Below are 20,868 nucleotides of genomic sequence, written 5' to 3' on the forward strand. Positions count from 1 at the left end.
TTCCCTCACTGCTCCGTGACATGGGGATTTCCCTTCCCTGTCCAAGACTGCACGAAGCACCTGCAGAGACAAGAGAGAAGCACACCCTGAGGCACCTCACAGCGAGTGTACCTGCTGCAATACCTCTCTCTTCCCAGCTCCGTTACTCCAGCTACTCACCAGCTTTAACTGAGATTCTTTGCTCACAGCGCCAAAGCAAACTCTGCCCAGGCCACACAACACACACTACACAAGCTACGTTATTTAAGACACACGAGCTGGAACGTTCCTGCCCAAGAATCAGTCGCATCGCACAGGAAGGATGCTGCATGCTCCTAGAAACCAAACCTACCAGTCCCGAACAGCTTCCCTGCCAGACAGCTCCCCACCTCCTCCTGCCAACCACGCTCAGCACACGCACTATTTGCCGCTCAAAAAAAACAACAACAGCAACAAAACAAACAAACAAACAAACAAAAAAAAACAAAACACAAAAAGTAAGAACATACACACACAAAAGCAACTGAGCTCCACAGATGCCAAAAAGTCACGCACACACAGCAGCCCAGCAGGGGTAATCACAGACCCTTTACAGATGAAAAAAGGTAACTCTGATATGACCCTGCTCAGTCTCTTAGTAATACTGTGCCTACGTGGTCAAGCCTCTTGGAGCATGTAATCAAGCTGTTTTTAGTTCTCTGGAGAGTTACACAAGTGGGTTAATCCATCTAGAGATTAAAATATAACTCAAAACCAGAAGTGTATCCCACCATCCCTAAAACCAGTGATCCAGCAACCTCTGCTAAATATCCCTCTATTAAGTGAATTCCAAGCACTTAAAATCTAGAAATCCATAGACTCCAAGCTGCCTAAAGAAGCACCTGTAGAAACAAGAGAAAAAGCACACCCTGAGGCACCTCACAGCCACAGCATACCTGCTGCAACACCTCTCTCTTCCCAGCTCCTTTACTTCAACTGCTCATTAGCTCTATCAGAAATATGTGCCCAGGCAGCGCTGCGCAAAATTGTGCCATCAGTTTAAAAAAAAAAAAAAGCCCACAGCACACAACAGCTGATGCTCCTTCTGATCTCTTTCTACTTTCTTGTGCTTTGCCCCTTCCCTTTCCCAGGGGATTGGGTTTGGGTGCTGGGCGCGGCCAAACGGTGTATGAGCCCCAGGTATGCCATCAGAGAGCTCCTTCTGCCTGGGCTGCTCTTTGGGGTAAGTGCTTTGTTTTTCCTTCAGTCAGTTGCAGGGTTCTTTAGGTGGGTCAGAGTCTACGGACTGATGCATTTCTAAGTAGAGAGCGGTACGCACATCTTTTTGAGGTAACAGCTAGTAGGATCTGTTAGAATAAACTAATGTAGTACTAGGTGCCTTTATTGCATGCAGTTCTTTCTCAGGTGAGTAATTGTTATGGCATGTTTATGGGTAGGATGTCAATGTTACTTTGTGTGTTTGCTCTGCTGTGTCTGTGGGGGCACTCTGTGCTTGGCTGGGAACCTGGGGCGGAAGTGATGTCAGGGCCTGTCTTCAATCAGGGCGGAAGCACTGTGTGATTGGCTTGGAGGAACCAAGGGCAGAAGCGGCATGCAGGGCTTGTCGGCGCCATGGGTAGAAGCTGTCGGGGGCAGGCTGGGACGCCGAGGAGGGGTGCTGCAACGAGGTTGGTGGTCGGTGGTGCGCCAGGGTGGGCCGGATAGGGAGGGGGCAAGGCGGCGGGTGGTTGGTGGCTTCTGTGGAAATGGCCCTTGTGCGGGGTGGGGGCGGTGCATTCAGAGGAACCTTGACAGGCTGCAGATAGGGGCAGGCAGGAACCTTTTGAAGTTCAGGAGAGGGAAATGCCAAGCCCTACCCCTAGGGAGGAACAACTCTATTGACCAGCACTGGATATCTGGATACTAAATAAGCATTTCTTCATGGAAGGGGTGGTTAGACATTAGAACAGGCTGCTCGGGGAAGTGGTAGAGTCCCCATCCTTAGAAGTATTTAAGAGATGTGTGGACATAGCACTTAGGAATACGATTTAGTGGTAGCATTAGGTTGATGCTTGGACTTGATGGTCTTAAGGGCTTCTTCCAACATAAGAATTCTTGTTGAGGATGGGGATTCAAATAACAAGTGCATTTTTGGGAACTGGCTCTATCCTTCACTGTAGGTGACAGCAGCTTTGTGGGCCCTCCGAGGAGGCACCTCTGTAGTGATTACAAATTGAGTCTACCCGAAAATCTCGGGTCATGTCATCACAGATATTGTAGAAAGGAAGAAAGTTGGAACTTTTTTTTCAGAGGTAAAACCTGCAGGTGAGTACTGAAGTAATATGTATGCTGGGAGCTGTAGAGATTCCCTGGAAGTTTAGGGTTGAAATTTGGCTAGGCCTGCCTGTTCAACAAATGGGAAACTATGCTCTGTTTGACAAGCGGTTTTGGAAAGGTAATTTTCAATGTTGGAACGGAACATCTTGAATCCTCTGCTTGGGTTCCTTCCAGCTGATGACTTTCTGCATCAGCCTTGCATTCAAAGAACTAAGTAGAATTTGTCTTGTTTTCAATCTTAGAGGTTATCATCTCTTATTGATGATTTCAGGGTGAAAGCATGCATATAGAATGTAGTGCTGAACTAAGATAGTGTGCGGTTTCATTTTTTATCCTATGTTCTTTTTATGACTCGGTCTTTTGTTACTGTATGTAGCAATGTTTTCCTGCCTCTATGTTGCTGTGACAATGTAACAAGGGCCGCAGAAAGTCAGACCAAAGATCTGTGATCTTAGCAGAATAGAACAAGTATAGAGTGATACTCGTGACTTGCACTGTAAGACAAGCAAATGCCTTAGAGTATAAAAATGCTTAATGGATTTCTTGTAAAAATTGGCCATATCCTTTGGACCCATGTAAACACTTAGCATCCATGGGTCACAGGAGTCACGAGCCTTAACCAGGTATTGTGTGTAAACTCTGGAGCTAGCACTATGTGAAGAACTGCTTCCTTTATTTTGTTTGTGCTTGTGGGCAGGAGGAGTGAAATTTGCTTCCTGCTAGCTTTTGATGCCCCCACCTTCTGTATGGAAAGAGAACATGGGTGATTGATCTCTGTTCAACTTCTATGATGAGACATTATCTTTTCCCTCATCACTTTTTCACATGAAAAAGGTGTTTTCTTAGTCCTTTTTTACAGAAACTGTTCCAAAAATCTGGCAATCCCTGTTTCTCTTGGATGAAACTGTTTTTATTCTACTGTGACCTTTTTAAGGTGAGCGAAAATAAAAGTTTGTGTAGCGTCCGAGATGCAAGTGAACCTTCAGTTTATGAGATAGCAAGGCTAACTTTGAGTTTTGATTAGATTGTGGATGGTTTTTGTTGCCTTTCCTAGGTCTTCTCCAAAAGCTTAAACAGGGAAGTTGCTGTTCAACGCTGATGAGCATTGAAGTGATGTTTTCATAGGTTTATGTGCACTACCAAGGCCTGATTTCTCCTTTTGTCTCTGCATTGCTTCATGTTTATCTGCTGTGAATTGTACTTGCTATTTTGTTGCATAGTGGCTGCAAAGGAATCACAGGCTGGTTGAGGTTGGAAGGACCTCCAGAGGTCACGTGGTCCAACACCCCTTTTGTGTTCAAAGAACACAAAAATACATGCCACGTTATGAAGTATAACCTTGCTTTAAAAAGCTGTTTTAACAGTCCTTCATTAAGTCTTATTAATCAAGTGTCCCCTAGTTCTTTTCTTACGCTTCCCACGATACCTCCTGTTATTTTCCTTACCGTGGGAATTCCTGCTCTGGCAATTTCTGTAGGACACTTCTTGAATAGAAGTCCGGGCATATTAGTCACATGTCAAGTCATCTGTTCTACAGACAATTTCAAGAGTTAAAAGTGAAAACATAGCTTATCCAGGAGCTCCTTGAGAACTCATTAGTGAAATGCTGCCTGAGCCTTTTGACTTGTTACTTCAGTTTCTGTTTCAAAACTTGTTCTGTATCATTTCAGTTTGAGATGGATTCTTTGACATCCATGTCAAGAAAAAAACCTTTCCTCTGTAGGAGCCCTTCAATGTACACAGAGCAGAGAGAGCAGCTATTGTGCAAGCTGTTGCTCAAGCTGGTTTTGGCTTCCTGTATTGTTTGCACATTCCCAGGTTCTTTTGCAATCTTTTCTCTTTTCAGTAGTTATATAATTAAACTTTTTCAAAGGATGCCTCCCTGTTTTCAGTAGCCTCCCATGCCCTGAGATTTAGCTGTCCTTGTATTCTTTTGCTCTTTGTCAAGTCTTTTTGATACAGGTTGTATACTTGTTTGTCCCCTATGACATGGATGATCTTACTGAATCTCTGTGATGCCTTGAAAAGGGCTATGCTCGGGGACCATGTGTACTGGGTCTGGCTGGAATGTTAACTTTCCCGGCAGCAGCCCATACAGTGCCGTACTCTGTACTTGTAGCTGGAACAGCAGTGTTATCACACCAGTGTTGTGTCTACTGCTGAGCAGCAGTGGCACAGTATTGGGCCTTTCTCTAACCCTCCTAGGGGATGGGCGAAAAGTGAGGAGAGAAACATCACTAGGGCAGCTGACCTAAACCAATCAAAGGGATATTCCATACCATGTGATGTCACACTCAGCAATAAAAGGTGGAAACAGGAAGAAGAGGGGAGGGGTGGGCTCTCGTTTGGAAGACGTCAGTCCTCCTCTCGAACACCGGCTGCGTGCGTTGAGGCCTTGCTTCAAGGACGTGGTCAATCATCGCTCATTTGTGGGAAGTAGAGAGTAATTTCTTCCCTCTGCACTTCCATATAGCCTTCATTTATTTTGTTTGTTTGTTTTCCTCCCTTCTTTTTATTTTCCCTTTTCCCCTCCCTTTTCCCCTTTCCCTTTTTATTTCCCCTTAGTTAAATTGTTTAGTTCATGGTAGTCTTTATTTAATTATTATAATTATTTCCCTTTAATTAAATTATCCTTATCTCAACCCGTGAGTTGTTCTTTGCTTTACTTCTCCCCCTCCTCATCTAAAGGAGGGGGAGTGAGAGAGCGGTTGTGGGGTTTAGCTGCCCAGCACGGTAAAACCACCACACCATGGCAGCATTTTGGTATCTGATACAGATTTTCCTGTTGTGGCATACAGTAAACTTCTTTGATATGTCTCTTAAGACCGTACCTGTTTTCCTGCTTTGAGTAAGGAGTTGAAAGGTTAGTGTTCTTTTCCTTCCACGTGGGCTGTAACTTTTGTCTGCATGTCTTGTGGTTGTGTGTGTGTGTTTGTTTTGGCAGGCCCTACAGTAGAGCAGCAGGGTGGAATGTCTTGAGCCAGTGGCAGGACCCTGGCAGTTCTGCAGCCTGAGCAGGTGAGATGTCCTCGCTCTTTAAGGCTGTGAACATGTGGCAAGTTTTAAAATACAGGTTTATAACACAAATGGGTCCTGGAAAAAATCAGCTGGCTCCAGGTATTCAGGGCATCAAGACAGTGAGAAGATGTGTCAGTAGGAATGAGCTGAAGTGAGCCAGATGTCAAACACCATGGAGTTCGTGTAAGAATGCAGTTCAGACACTTTTCTCTTTCAGAGAGCAGAGTTGTTTTTTTTTTTTAACATCTCACTGACTTATTAACTAATCAGAGAGAAGAAATTCTCTTGGCAAACAAAAAGGACTTAGAAGAAGCTGAAAATAAAGGTAATATTACAGGTCCTTTCATGGAACACCTGTTGTCGTGAGCTTTTCTGGGCCTCAAAGGAAAGGAGCAGAACTAGAGTAGTCTGTCACCTGCAATTGGATATCATGGCCGTCACAAATTAGGGAACCCAGGACTTTGAGAGCTTGTCAGTGTAAGCAGCTGCAGCTTCCGTAATTGTGTAAGAGCTGTCTCTATCAGAGAAGATGGAGAGGCCTTTGAAAGCAGCAACCCACAGCATTGTTTAAAAAAAATAAAAACAGAATAGTGTTTTCTTTTGCCAAAGGAGGCTTACTTTAGAAATTAAATCTAGCAAGTATCTTCCCTGTTATCATCATGCATGAAATAGCATGAATATTCTCCTGGGCTGGTTAACGTAATGTTTGGCCCCTGTGGGGAAGGTTGTTACTTAAAAATGATGCTTTCCAGAAAGAACCAGCTTACCTTCTGACTGAGGAAAGTACAGTTCAGGCTGCATAGACTAAATCCACTCTTTTGTGTAAGAGTGGTGCATCAGGAAGCTGGTCTTGGGTTAGAAAATGTGTGGAACTGGCGCATCACAAATTGTAAAGTTCAGTAAAAGACATATGGCAACCATTTTGTACTGAGGAGAATGCCTGGAGGGACATTTCCGAGTAAACTTCCTACCTGAATGTGTTCAGACTAGAAAACTCCGGCAGCTCTTGCCCAATCTGAAATGCTATGCGTTCCTTTGCTCTTTGGGATTTCTATCTGTGAAATAGAAAGAGGCAATTACTGCCCAAACCTTCCAGGAATATTGCAAGGGTAGAAATTTGTCAGAAATTCAGGTACACGGTTGTGTAACAGTACTAGAAATAGGACAAACTTTGTCTTTGCAGATGTTACTTCATATACAAATCATTCATATCGTATTAGGTGTATATGTGATGGTAGGAGAAAGCGTTGTCAAATTGGAGCAGTTTGATTGTAGCTACTAAACTTAATGCTTTACATTGTTCATCTTAGGTAGGTTTCTTGCTGCGGTGTGGGAAACAGTGGATTTTTTTCCTGGTTTGACCATTAGGTCACTTTTTCTTGAAACTAGCCAGATAAATCTATCTTGAGCACAATTTTTTCTTTCTTCTAGGAAGATTGGCACTTCCTTTGTTGAAACGTCTAAGTCTGTCTACATCAAAGCTGAACAGCTTGGCTGTTGGGCTATGTCAGATTGCAGCATCTTCACAGGACAGCATCGGCAACATAGTGCGGAGAACACGCATAGCAAAAGATCTAGAGTTGGAGCAGGTGACAGTGCCTGTTGGGGTCCTTCTTGCGATTTTTTTTTTTGAGTCCCGTCCAGACTGACTGTCTTCCACAGGTATGTGAGGAGGGCAGAGAGATCTTTGATAATGAAAGTGTATTTCTACTGGTGAGTTATTGGAAGGCTACAAGAAGTCTTGCCTCAAAAGACTTCTGCTTGTATTCTTCTGAAATGAATTCTGCTGTCATCCCAATTTTTTTTTCCTACAGAAAACTACAGTCTTCTTGGGACTTGCTTCTGCAATGTTGAGAGTTATTCAACGTTGGTTTTTGATACCCAACATAGAGAAGGAGTTAGCTTACATTCAGGTGGTGCAATTTCTGCCTGTGTCTTATCACGTAGCTTCCCTGCTTAACTTGCAACTTACAAGGCTCCTACCAATGAGCACTTTTCCGTCCATGCCGACTACAGTTGAATTGCAGGCTACGATTAAACATCAAATGTTTAATATAGGTCATTAATAACAAACTGCAACTGTTAAGAATATATGCTGAAAAAGATCAGCATGAAGTAGAAGTTCTAGGCTTTGAGTAGGCTGTCCCATACTGATACTGCATGTTTGCACTGAGGCAGAATGATATCTTTCCACAAGCGTGTAAAAGCTAAGTCTAGGCTCTTACTGCCAGTACTTTTAGCAAGACTGATTGAGCATTTCTCTAATATATGAGCAAGTATTTGAGGAGCAAGGGATGGGTATGGGCACTTAAAAAGAGACTGCCGAAGGGCAGCTTCATATTTCATAACTGAATTTTTTGAGTGTTTGTCCTCGTTTCGTACTGAAGGGGAGTCTGCTCTAGGCAAAGTTCATATGAAAGGAAAAGGCACTGGTCTCCCTTTCTGCCATTATTGCTTCCTTGCTGCTTGCTCTGTTCTTCACAGAAAACCAGTATGTTTCCTTGCCAAATTCTAGTCTGCCTTCCTAGACTCCAGCCTTTGCCTCCTGGGTCTCTTGCCTTGCATAGCCAAACTCTCCCATTCCCCTCTTCTTTATCTCATTTGTTTTATCAGGCTGATTCTTACTGGCTTCCCACCCTCACCCCCCAACCTTTTTTTTTTTTTTTTTTTTTATACAGACTTAGGATGGCTTGTCTTGTTACTTTTCTTCCTGCCAGCCCCCATCCTCAAGTTCTCCAATGTAACTTCAGAGGATCATCTTTGATACCTCTGCATCTGAATAATATGGTTTCTCTCCCATGCTGTAGCTGATAGTAGGATGGACTCTGAGTGCAGAGGAGAGGTTGCTTCCTCCATAGTTTACTATTGCATCTCATACTGGTTTGGGTAAGCAATTACAGAGGAAATTTGACTTCTCCATGGAGTAGTGTGTGCCTGATAACTAGCTGGAAATAGCATACACGGAATTGAGTCAGTGCTCAGAGTTCAGTCTTGAGTTGCAGTAAAGGTGAAACAATTGCAGACTAAGTTTAGCTTCTAGTGAGCTGTGAAGCGAGTGTGGAGTTCCGATCTGCGGTTCCGTAAGGGGAGTGGCCGCAGACGAACGAAGTGTGTGACAGACCAAAAAAGTCCTGTTTTCACCAAGTTTTGATTGGTGGTGCCCAATATGTGGGCCTGGCAGTGTATCTTGTGATCAAATTTTTGCTCTTAAATGTTTTGAGTGTGACAAGAAAAAAGGCGGGAGCATTATCTAAGTAACTAACAGTTTAGAAGCCTTGGCGTATTTGCTGTGGTGTTTGGTCAGTTTCCCAAGTACTGGAGAGGGGGAGGGGGCTGACTGATTATCAAAGTGGTAGAACGAAGAGAGTCATTTCTGTGGTGGTTTGGGCTTGAGCCCTGGGAATTCGGTAAGAAGGGGGAGAGTGAATTTATTTAGGTGTCAATACCTTTTTAAATGGTATTTATTGACAGATACACAGGAGTGATTCCTTGTTTTGTATGGGCTCACTAAGAAAGTGCATGAGAAAAATCGGCATTCAGCTTGAAATTCGGTCCTGTTGAAATATAAATTCTGTGGAAAAGGTGGTAATGTTTGTCTAGAAGATGGAAGGCTGAGTGCTTCAGCTGTTTAAAGTATCTATTGGTAATAGCAGATCATTTAACACAATGGGTAGAAGCTTATCCCGTAGCACGAGCTACGGCACAAATGGTGGTAAAAGCTCTATTAGAACACCTGATACCTAGATATGGGATAATCCAGTACATTGATTCTGATCAGGACATACACTTTACTTCTAAAATAATAAAAGTATTCTGTCAATCATTGGGTATTCGGTGGGAATACCATACTCTGTGGCACCCACAAAGCTCAGGGAAAGTAGAAAGATTAAATCAAACACTAAAACAACAATTGGCTAAATCAATGATCGAGACACAAATGCCCTGGATGAAATGCTTACCATTGGCACTTCTAAACATAAGAACTAAACCACACAGTGAGACTGGATTATCGCCATATGAAATGTTATATGGTATGCCTTATTCTCAAGGGATGCCTCTAGGGAACAATGTAGTTGAGGGTCGTAGCATCCAGAAATACATAATTACTATTGGGAGGAGATTACAAGAGCTAAGAGAAATTGGAGTGATGGCTCAAACACCACCTCTAGGATTTCCTATTCATAAGATACAACCAGGAGACAAGGTCTTAATAAAAACCTGGAGGGAAGAATCACTGAACCCCCGGTGGGAGGGACCTTACCTTGTTTCACTTACCACTGAAACAGCTGTGAGAACAGCAGAAAGGGGTTGGACCCATGCATCCAGAGTAAAAGGACCAATAAATACCAAAACTTGGAGGGTTGAGTCCGCTCCTGGGGAACTGAAATTAAAGCTAAAAAAGAACTAATGTTCTGGCAAAAAGGCTCTGCATAAATTAAGGATGCCAGAAGAAGGGGACAAGCCTGAAGGGAAGAAAGGGAGAAGGCAAGACCGGGGCAGGACTCTCCACTGCGGTGTGTATGGTCTACCGAGGGAGGCAACCCCTATGGGTATTGACCGCCGAGTGAGAGGGCCTTGACCGGACTTCTCCCACACTAAGGTCAGGTTGTCCCAAGAAAATAACATAAGAACTTTTTTTTTCTTTAAACCCATATAAAATTGTGATTCGTTTTCCAGGAGCTGGATCACCCTCAAAGGCTGAACGGTATCACAAGCCCAAATCGACCCTGAAAGTGGGCCCAACCCCTTGATTGAAGGCGTTTGCCTATTATGATCCAGCTACGTGGGCAGAAGACGGATCCTGGGGCTATAGGACCCCAATATGTATGTTTAATAGAATAACTAGGTTACAAGCTGTAATGGAAATAGTTGTAAATAAAACCGGAGATGCACTTGGATTAATTGCAAAACAAAATACCAAGATGAGGACTACTTATCAACTTATGTATCAAAATCGCTTAGCTTTGGATTATTTACTAGCACAAGAAGGAGAAGTCTGTGGAAAAATTAACCTTAGTAATTGCTGTTTTATAGATTGGTGATGAAGGTGTTTCTTCCTAGTAGCTGGTAGAATGCTATGTTTTGGCTTAGGATGAGAAGAGTGCTGATAACATGCTGATGTTTTAATTGTTGCAGAGCAGTGCTTACACCAAGCCAAGGGCATTTCAGCTTCTCACTCTGTCCTGCCAGCGAGCAGGCTGGGGGTGCAGCAAGAGCTGGGAGGAGGGCTGGACTGCTCGGGGTTAGGCTGGGCATCGGACAGCTGGGCATCAGCAGTGGTAAGCAATTGCATTGTGCATCACTTGTTTCATACACATTAGTAGTAGTAGTACTATCATCATTGTCATTATTATTTATTATTATTATTTATTATTGTTATTTTCTTGTCTTTATGTCACCTCACAGGCTTCACTTTCCCATTTCTCTCTCCCATCCCAGAGAGGGAGGAGGTGAGGTGAGTGAATGGCTGTGTGGTGTTTAGCTGCCAAATGGGTTAAACCACAACAGAAAGAAAAGCTGTAAATGAACTTGTAAAAGAAATGAAGAAAATTGCACATGTCCCAGTTCAAATTTGGAATGGAATCGATCTAAGAGGATTATGGGAGGGAGCTTTATGGGCAGTGATTGTTTTGCTAAAATAAGGACGGTTGTATTGGGGATATATGTGGAGAATTGTTAATAATTCCATGTTTAATACCTTCTATTACCAGACTGATACACTCAGTTATACAAGGAATGCAAATATCTGTAGTACCTGTTGTGGGAATAGAAATGTTGTTTTTGCAGAGTTCCGTTGTTTAGAGGAAAGGAACGTGGTACTGAAATATGCTTGCAGTGATAAGAAAGCTTAGCAGGCGACCTTGTAAAATGCAGACAACCAGACTCCTTAGGACAATTAGGTGAAAATCATGGTGTCAAGTCAGACAAGTAAAGAAACCTCTCCAAGCAGTAAAAATGTCAAAAGAAATTTGAAATTTAACAGGCTGGCAACTGAAGGCCATGCATTGTTTGTGAAGCATCGGATAGATTGTGAACCTGGATTACCCAGTCAGTGGGGAAACAGGGGAGGGTCCTGTCAACAAAAAGTATATAAACTGTGTTTTGGAACTAGTAGGTGTGCTCTCCTGCTTGTGGGGCGCCCGCCATTGCAATCGCGAACAAAGTACTACTTCACTGAGATCCTCGCCTGAGCCTAAGTTATTGGCTACGGAGTTTCTCACACTGTTGACCCAGAACCAGGGAAAAGAGAAAACCCATTGCCTGATGATAATATAAACAAAAGAATATCCAAAATTGATACCAATTTGGCAAGTATTGACTCGATTGGAAAGGAAAACACGAATCAATACCATGAAAAAGGAGATGGGGGATTGTGAAATATGTTCTTCTGATTCGTGTTAATATGGAACAATGCTAGGGCCTCATAATGAAATGTGACCTTCTGTCTTACATCCCCTTGTATAAATAACCACAAGTCCAAGAGAAACAGAGTGGTTAGTGTATATAGTTCTTGTATCTTGCCAAAGAGTGGTCTAGCAGTTCGTGTTGATAGAGGGTTTGAAGGGTAAACCTTGATACTCGCGTCTGGGAGATAAGAGAATAGGGGAGAGTTTTTTGAGATAATTGCTGACTATTGCACGAGACACAACTTTCTGACATCTGGCCCAGAGGCTACTAAATAAGGAGGGGGGGGGAAGGTGAAGAACGACCGAAGGACAAAGCCTGGGAGGGAAGACTACGAGCCTTCAGTACGAGACCACCGGAGACTGATACGTATGCATCCGTGGGATGGTTCGGGTCCCGGGAAACTGATTATAATAACCCTGCCTTTTCCAAAAGTGGTGATGAATATGTATTAGCCTAGGAGCATAAAAACCAGCCGCCTGATGTAACTGGTGTGCGTCTTGGTGGAGCAGAGACTCCCAGCGCACCCAGCGCTGTTTGCTTACCTCTATTCCTTTAATAAATTGTAAACTTTGATTGTAACCCTATTTGGGACTCAGTCATTTATAACAATATACAGTAGCATGTTTGTCTCTAATACTTACAAGGCGAAGTTCTGAGATCATATTTCACAGACTGCTTCCTACAGATTTCAAGAAATCTATTTGTTCTGAAGTATAGCCATGCTCTATTACTATCTAAAGGGAACAAACTGTTTTGAAACCCATTACAGATTGGATTTTTTTTATTTATTTAAATAAGCTTGTCTCTGCAGCTTTCCTTTGTGATGCTGATCTTCGGAGAGGCAGATTCTTAACAAGATACAATCAAACTGCATTTTATTGTCTAGTTTTGTATGTTAAAGACTCACAGTATCTGGGTACAGCAAGGTTCCTAGATACACTAAATGACAAGAATCTTTCTGAAGTATTCCTTATTTTTTCAGTGTTCTTTTCAAATTGTGGACAGCAGGATGAGGTAGAATATCAAACATGGTGACTGTTTTTTACCCAGAGGACACTAGTAGGGAAAAGGAGTTGGTCTGAGTTGACCTTGACATGCTTAAGGGGTTGGCACATGAGAACCTTGTGAAGTTCAAGAAGGCTAAGTGCAAGGTTCAACACCGTCATCAAGGCACTCCCAAGAATGAATGCAGGCTGGTTGATGAGTGGATTGGGAGCAGCCCTGCAGAGAAGGACTTGGGAGTGTTGACGGATGAAAAGCTCTACATGAGCCAGCGATGTGCAGTTGCAAACCAGAAAGACAGCCGTATCCTGAGCCACATCAAAAGTATGACCAGAAGGTCCAGGGAGGTGATTCTCGCTCTCTACTCCACTCCTGTGAGGCCCCACCTGCAGTGCTGCATTCAGCTCTGGGGACTCCAACATGAGAAATAAATCTGTTAGAGCAGGTCCAGAGCAGGGCCATGAAGTTGATGAGGGCTGGAGGACCTCTCCTATGAAGACAGGCTGAGAGAACTGGGGTTGCTTAGCCTAGAGAAGAGAGGGCTCTGAGGAGACCTTATAGTGGCCCTCTAGTACCTAAAGCAGGCTTCGGGTAAGCTGGGGAGGGACGTTTTGTCAGGGAGTGTAATGACAGGACAAGGAGTAATGGCTTTAAACTAAAAGGGTAGATTTAGATTAGATAAAAGGAAGAAATTCTTTACTATGGGTGGTGAGGCACTGGAACAGGCTGCTTGGTGAAGTTGTGACTGCCCCATCCCTGGAAGTATTTAAGGCCAAGTTGGATGGGGCTTTGAGCAATCTGGTCTAGTGGGAGGTATCATAGAATCATAGAATGATTTGTGCTGGAAGGGAACTTGAAGGTCATCTACTCCCCCCTGCAAGGACATAGGCAAGGACACCTTCTGGTTATAAACGTAAAATCAGTGCGATAAAATAAAAGGCTTCTGTATAAGAGAGCACAAGTAAAATGTTCGTCGTAGGAAGAGCTTATTAGCTACTTCCAGCCAGAATGATTAGGGATAAGAGTTCTTGCATCTGAAATAGTTTTATACAGCTACCGAATTTGTGCCAGAGCCTATGTTCAGGGTTTCCTTTGACTTACTGCAGTCTCCCTTTGCCAGTAGTACCCTGAAGCTCAAGTTTGTTCCTGAAACGTTAAGATACTTCATTTCTGGAGTTACACGTTCTGACTCGGAAAAAATTCTTGGTGCTGTATATTAATATTGAGTAAGTCAGCAGAATGCAAAATCCTGTTCTTACTCTATTTTGCAGATGTTATTCTCCCAGAGGAGTCAGATCACTTTGTTGTTGTTGTTGTTGTTGTTGTTTTAATTCCCTTCTGACAGGTGTCTTCTTTGGCCATAGCTAGTGGAAATGGCTTGCTAATAAAAGGAGGGAAAGAGGCAGCATACAGCAATCAAATCCTTCATCATCTGACTCAAGAAGCACTCTCCATTCATGGAGTCAAAGATGCAGTGCAAGTAGTAAGTGTCTAGAATTAAAGCAACAACTTTTGTGCTGTAGCGTGTAGAAAAAGCACAGGCAGAGCTTGAGAATTCAGGCCATTGACTGTTTGTGTCACAACTTTCACATGTGAATACAAGCAAGGAAGTGGAAGATCTCTGCCATTTGGAGAAGCTGATAGATCTAATCATTCCACATGGTTCATCCCAGCTAGTCAGGAATATCCAGAAAGCTGCTAAGGGAATTCCAGTGATGGGACACAGTGAAGGGATCTGTCATGTGTATGTGGACACAGATGCCAGCGTGGAGAAGGCCACATGAATAAGTAAGCTGTGAGAGGGTGACTTGGATACCATGAGTGTAACTGAACTTCACATTTGGAATATGTGGTATGGTTATAATAATAACCATACGTAATAATAATTCACATGCTCTTCAAATTCTTTGTCATAAATGTTATGTAACCAATTGTTTACTCTTAAACCTCAGTCAGAGACTGTGTGAATATACTGCTGCCTGTAATGCTCGGGAAACACTCCTAATTCACTGAGACCTGCTGAGAACCCTGTTGTTTGATCAGATCATAGACATGTTGAGAGTAGAACAGGTTAGTCATTTATACTTGTGTTGGCTTTTGTTTTGTTTTATTTACTTTTTGTTCTTTTTAGGAACCCTTGGTCTTGCTGACATAGCCCTATGTAGTTTTATGATAACATAACACTTATGTTACCCACATGTCTCTTTGTACACCTAAATGAACTTTCGGAGAGCTTTCTTGGCTTCTCCATGCAACCCCAAGCTTTTCCATAGAAATGATCTGGAAGCAGCTTCTTTGGGGTGGCTGCATGCCATTGCTGGGATACAACTACTTTCTTTTACATAGAAAAAAATCATTCTCTGCCTTGGAAGAGCATTTCCCCAACCCTTTCTCTACTACTCTTAATTCTGACTTAATGGCTGGCAACCTCCCGGACCCAAATACTATTCTAATTAAATCTATTAACTTACCTTCTTACCTCAGTCGTTTCCCATTTTATGTTTCTCCTCCTCTAATCTGCTTCATCCACATATTTTGAACGTTTTGTCTCACTTGCCTTTATTCCCACCCATTTTCCCGCCCATTATTTCCCCCTCCCACTGTTCCACAGGAACAGTGAAAGGCCACTGTCCTACATAATTGCTTTGACATGCGTAATGTTTTGTAGCAGAGATGCATCACGAGAGAAATATTTGTGAAGTACTTAAATTACACTTAAAACATGGATTTTTCACATAGCATTTCCATTTGGCAAATAGTGTATACAAGCAGTGATTGATGCAGGAAAACATGGTAAAATAGGTCATGTTCTGATAATGTTAAAGTCATATTAAGAGAAGCTTGCCAGATAGCTAGTCAGGAGCAAGTCCTCACTCGTTTGTGTTTTCTTTTTGTCTTTTTTTTTTTAATGTCTGGTTTGGTTGTGTTTTGTTTTGTGTTTTTTTTTCATAGAATACCCTGAGTTGCAAAGGACCCATGAGGATTACCAAGTTCAACCCCTAGCTCCACACAGGACCACCCAGAAATCAGACCATACATCTCGGAGTATTGCCCAAACACTTCTTGAACTCCAGCAGGCTCAGTGCTGTGACCACTGTCCTGGGAGCCTGTTCCAGTGCACATCCACCTCTTGGTGCAGAACCTTTCCCTGACGTCTAGCCTGACCCTCCCCTGTCACAGCTCTATGCCATTCCCTTGGGTCCTGTCTCTGTCACCTGAGAGAAGAGATCAGCACTTGCTCCTCCACTCCTCCCTCTCATTGTTAAGGTGTCTTAGCTGCTACGATTAAATTCAGAGATTGATGATGCATTAGATCTTCTTCATCAGGATCGTAAAATAACTGAAAGTCCTTGCCTTGTTTTGGGCCCAGTAACTCTTTTGTGTCTGAAACATACACTTTGGAGAGGGCTGGTGTCAGTTTACAAAAGAAAAGAATAAAAACAGGTAAAGTCTTTTGTAGGGGAGACTTGCAAACCTGGAAATATCTGCCTTCCTCGAAACTCCCCTCCCCTCATTTTATATTGCTGACTTTGACATTATATGGCATAGGCTATCCCTTTGGTTAAGTTTGAATCAGTTGTGGTTATGTGCTCTCCTAACTTTTAGCAGACCCTCGACCTTCTCACTGTGGGGGGAGAAGAGAAAGCCTTGGAACTGTGTGAGCACTGTTTAGCAACAGCCAAAACAGTGGTTTGTTTAAGGCAAAAATCCAAAATGTAGCAGTATAGGGACTGCTATGAAAAAAATTAACTCTATCCTAGCTATACCCAGAACAACAAGCTGCACTTTTTGCCTGTTACGCATTGGTACAATCTACAGCACAAAATACTTCTGGTATTGCAGGTGAAGATTCATGCTGGCCCAAAGTTTGCCTCTTACTTGACATTCAACCCCTCAGAAGTGAAATCTCTCCACGATGAATATGGGGATCTGGAGAGCTGCATTGAGGTTGTGGACAGTGTACAAGAGGCTGTCGAACATATCCACAAGTATGGAAGTCACCTGGATGTTACCGTCACGGAGAATGGTTTGTGACCCTTAAGCTTCTGCTTTGGTTTCACTGTGGGATCTTGTTATTAGCATAACTACTTACATTGCAGTAGTTTCTCTTATCTTGGTTCTGTAGTGAGCATAATCAGCTGGAACCCTATAAGCTAAATCTATCTGTAGTTGTGTTTAATTCAAGGAAAACATGTTGTGTGCCCTTATTCCAGGAGGTGAAGGCATGTGTTTGAGCAACTGGCTAACAGCAAGTCAACGCATGCTCTTGTCAGGCAGATTGCTTTGTGTTCCTGTATTGTACAGACTTACCACATCAGACAGTTTTGCAGAAACATCTCCTGAATCCTGGAGATGTCTTTAGGCCTCCGAAGGAGGAAGAGGTGAGCTTCTATAGAGGGAATATGGATTGTAGGAAAGATCAGACTATATACATTTTGTCTTCCCAGGTTGCTTTTAAGTCTTGCAAACAAGGACCACAAGTGTTTTTCCCCATCTCTCCCAGTCCTTTATTTCCCAGTTCCGCATCTGTACCGTAAAAGCTGCATGTATCTCAGTTCCCAGTTTCTTGCTCCTTTGATGCCACAAACTTCTGTTTCTATGTGCCACTCTGTGCTTCTTCCACTCCTCTGCATGAGGTTTGAACACTCTGCCACTTCAAAACGTAGCTAGAACTGCTCCCAGCCAAAGGATGACTCTCAATACAAGGCTAAAACTTCTGAGAGTCAGCTACAGTAAGGTCATTTTGATTTGTGGCTCATCAGTGTGAGATTCAAGCAGGCATCTGTTTCTGTACCTTCTGCAGAAATTAAACGAGTAGCACCGAAAGGCATGCATTTGATACTGTAAGCCACTACCTGGTGCACTAGTGATTTACTTGGGTGTGTACTGGAGATAGAGTTCATCTTTAGCATTCGTCCCATTGCTCTGGGCAACTGACTTGCAGCTTACAGCCTTACAGAGAAAGGCATCCTCCAGGGTACTAAGGCTTGTACAACTCTGCTTGAGGTTGCTCCAGTCTCGCATGTTCTGTGTTGAACTGGGTTAGTTAGCTGACTTCATGTGGTGTTTCTGCATTCTCTTTCCCAAATACTATTTTCAGTATAAACTTAATATAGGACTTTCCATTAATTTCCATTAATTCCATTATTATAGGACTTTCCATCTGGAACAGTTCCATGTATCCATTGAGATAATGTAGAGCTGAACATGTAGTTTAACTGTCTGACTGCAAAATGTAGCTTGGGGGTGCTGTCACTTCTTCCCAGTCATACAACTATCCCTGTTTGCGAGGTCTAGACTGTAGTAAGAATTAGGCATCTTTTCACTTCTTGTCTTTGCAAGCTTCTTGTAATATTTACAGTTGTGTCTATGTGATAAACATATTACGAAGAAGGTAGGTATGAACATGCTTTAATCCAGGCTGTTAAATACTGTCTGATAATGTTGCAGGTGAAAGTTCTGGTATTGTATCTCTTCACGGTATGAGGCTGTGCCTATTGGACTGCATGATCACTCTGTACTGTATCCTATTTTCTTCTCTGCCTCTTTTTCAGAGAAAACAGCGGAGTTCTTCCTCCAGCATGTGGACAGTGCTTGGAATGCCAGTAACCGATTCTCTGATGGATAGAGATTTGTACTCTGTAAGTGCCTGTGGTGTGCAGGCAGCTAAGCATCACAAAGCCGTTTGCTCACTCAGCAGTGTGGGAGGAAGGAAAGACTGGACAAAACTGAGTATCAGTTACCTAAGTAAACAGGTGCACATACTAGGAATTGCAGAAGACAAGGGAAACATTAATTCCTGAGGTAGAAACTACTAGAAATCGCTGTAGCAGGCTTGAACATGCAGTGCTCTGTGTGTTAAAAAATTGTGTTTAGGGTTTTATAAGATCACGCAATAGTCTCTTTAAGAAGAGGAAAAAAAAAAAGGATATAAGAATGGAATCCTGACTAATTTAGTTCTTATTGTTCAAAGGGTAAACCCTCAAACAAATGTACGATGTATGTAAGACACACGTAACTTTCTGACTTCTTTCTCTCTAAAAGTGAAGCTGAAACAGACAGAAGTATAAACATTCCAATTTAGAATAAAGCTCCTCTGATCAGAACAGGTAAAAATAACTTCTGACACTTGGGGAGGAGTGAAGGAAGGGAGGTCACACTGAATGACTGCTTCTACATAAAGATGCAGGGCTATATAGTACAAAGTTGAATATCTTCTGAGGATCAACTACCTTTACCTTGTGTGTTTTCTACAGGTGCTGAAGTTGGAATTAGTACTTCTCGTATCCATGCATGTGAACCAGTGGGAATTGAAGGACTCTGAACTACAAAGTGGTTACCGAGAGGGGACAATCATGTTGTTTCTGACTTCTCAGAGCATGGGAGCATGAAGTATCCCCATGAAAGCCTACCTCTCCCTCAGAGAAATACTGAGTACATTGAGAAAACTCATCAATAAAATGTTTATTGAAGACGTTCAGGCTTCAGGGTGCTCTTTGGGGGGAGAGATTTGCTTTTCAGCTCCAGGATCATTGTTCTTGGTCATTGTGCAGTACAATGAATATGAAGTGATCCCATCCGTGACACGCATTATTTGTTGCTGTCTCTTACTGTTTCCTTAGATAGTATTTGCAAACTGACCTTGCTTTTGCCAGAGAGGTTTCTTCAAAACATACAGATACCATAAGGAAAAGTTGAAATATCTGCTGCGTTCTGTTCATGCCCTTGCTCCCCTCCAGCAAAGATGCCTGGTGGTAGAGTGTAATTTTTTTCCCTGTCTTTAATCTGAACACCCGTCTTGGTGAACAAACTTGGTAGCTTTCCTTTAGTCATGTGATCACAGCAGCTCTTGAGAGCTCTAAAGCTTTAAGACACTTACTATCTTTGTTTGATCACTCTGTGATTCCTATGCATTTGGAACGTATATTTCATTAATGTTTTGACCAAGCTACCTTTTTTATCTAATTTCTTTGTATATTTGACAACTGTAGATAAATAACGCAACTGTATACAGTGTGAATTTTGTTACCTCTGTCCACCAGACATTTATTTCTCATGGGTTTTCTATGAAATGTAATCCCTCCAAACCCATCATCCAGATGCAATACTACCTTGAAGTTTAAAAGAAGCTCTGAATAAATGCTGCCTTTTGCGTACTGGAACAAAGGAACTCACGTGTGCATGCTGCAGCCAGGGCTCAGTGCAGCCCTCCATAGGTCAGGGTGTTTGGAGTGTCAAGGTGGATGGGGAGGGAGTGGAATGGTGCCACACTGCAAATGCTGGCAGGGCAGGGAGTGGGATGGGTGCAGCCTGCACAGGGACATTCTCTCCTGTGCATCCGTTTCTTGCTGCTAACTTGCCTCTGCATGCTTTGTTGACTGCTGGCGTGTGCGTGGTACTCAGGAGCCAACATAGTGGCACACAGGACCTATCCGGGCATCTGGGTGTCTGCTGGGTAGCCATGTTATCGCACTCACCCATTTAGGACCATTGCGCTCTACTCTGCAACCCTGAGAAAGCCATTATGCTTCACGCTCCTCTTGTGCTTCTATGCTCTCCTGAGACTTTGTGACAACTGCTTGCACTGCAACCACAAATGGTACTGCCCATCAATGATAAAAGCACTGTACTGCAGCACCCAGTACTGCATGCCTGCAGTAGCGTTCCCTGCAATTCCTCTGTCCAGCTACCGCTGTTACTCCTTCCTCTGTCCCACTCATCTCTTGATCTTTTTTGATTCCTCTGCCCTTCTCAGTGTCTGTCTTCCTCTATCCTTTCCCCTGGTCTCATAACATCTAATCTAACTCCCCTCTTTTAGTTTGGAAACTTCCTTGCCCTGTCATTGTCTCTCTGAGCAAAAAGTTGCTCTCCAACTTTTTTTATAAGCCACCTTTAGGCACTGAAAGGCGGCAATTAGCTCTCCCTGGAGCTTTTTCTTCTCCGTGATGAACAACTCCAGCTCTCTTGGCCTGTGTTCAGAGGGGAGAATCCCCATCATTTGTTCTAACTTCCGTTGGGTTAACCATTTCCATTAATGAGGGAACGGTTAAGGCAATTACTCCACAACTACCCAAAGCAGCGATAGTGAGAAGCCCACATCCAGCATCCATTTCCCATGCAGGGACAGATGGACACCGCTTGATG

At 43.0% G+C, this 20,868-nt stretch overlaps 2 protein-coding genes across 7 annotated transcripts in view; both read left to right on the forward strand.

The window, feature by feature from the left end:
- LOC137846722 (uncharacterized) overlaps window positions 1-20,868 on the forward strand; it is a 96,959-nt gene that overhangs the window by 39,578 nt on the left and 36,513 nt on the right. The window lies entirely within an intron of this gene.
- Window positions 1,212-19,883, forward strand: LOC137846726 (uncharacterized). 5 transcript variants are annotated; one of them, XM_068664847.1, is made up of 6 exons: window positions 1,212-1,646; window positions 2,139-2,283; window positions 3,142-3,229; window positions 16,567-16,750; window positions 18,279-18,365; window positions 18,981-19,198. In XM_068664847.1, the coding sequence occupies exons 1-5, from the start codon at window positions 1,571-1,573 to the stop codon at window positions 18,350-18,352; spliced, it is 567 nt and encodes a 188-aa protein (XP_068520948.1). In that variant the 5' UTR covers window positions 1,212-1,570; the 3' UTR covers window positions 18,353-18,365; window positions 18,981-19,198. The 5 variants fall into 5 exon arrangements, 2 of the variants coding, with proteins under 2 accessions (XP_068520948.1, XP_068520949.1); XR_011090611.1 differs by lacking the exons at window positions 3,142-3,229; window positions 16,567-16,750; window positions 18,279-18,365; window positions 18,981-19,198 and adding exons at window positions 6,745-6,975; window positions 9,991-14,793; window positions 15,676-16,559; XM_068664848.1 differs by lacking the exon at window positions 16,567-16,750 and having other exon boundaries at window positions 1,223-1,646.

This window comes from Anas acuta, chromosome W (genome assembly GCF_963932015.1).
Source record: "Anas acuta chromosome W, bAnaAcu1.1, whole genome shotgun sequence".
Taxonomy (NCBI): Eukaryota; Metazoa; Chordata; class Aves; order Anseriformes; family Anatidae; genus Anas; species Anas acuta.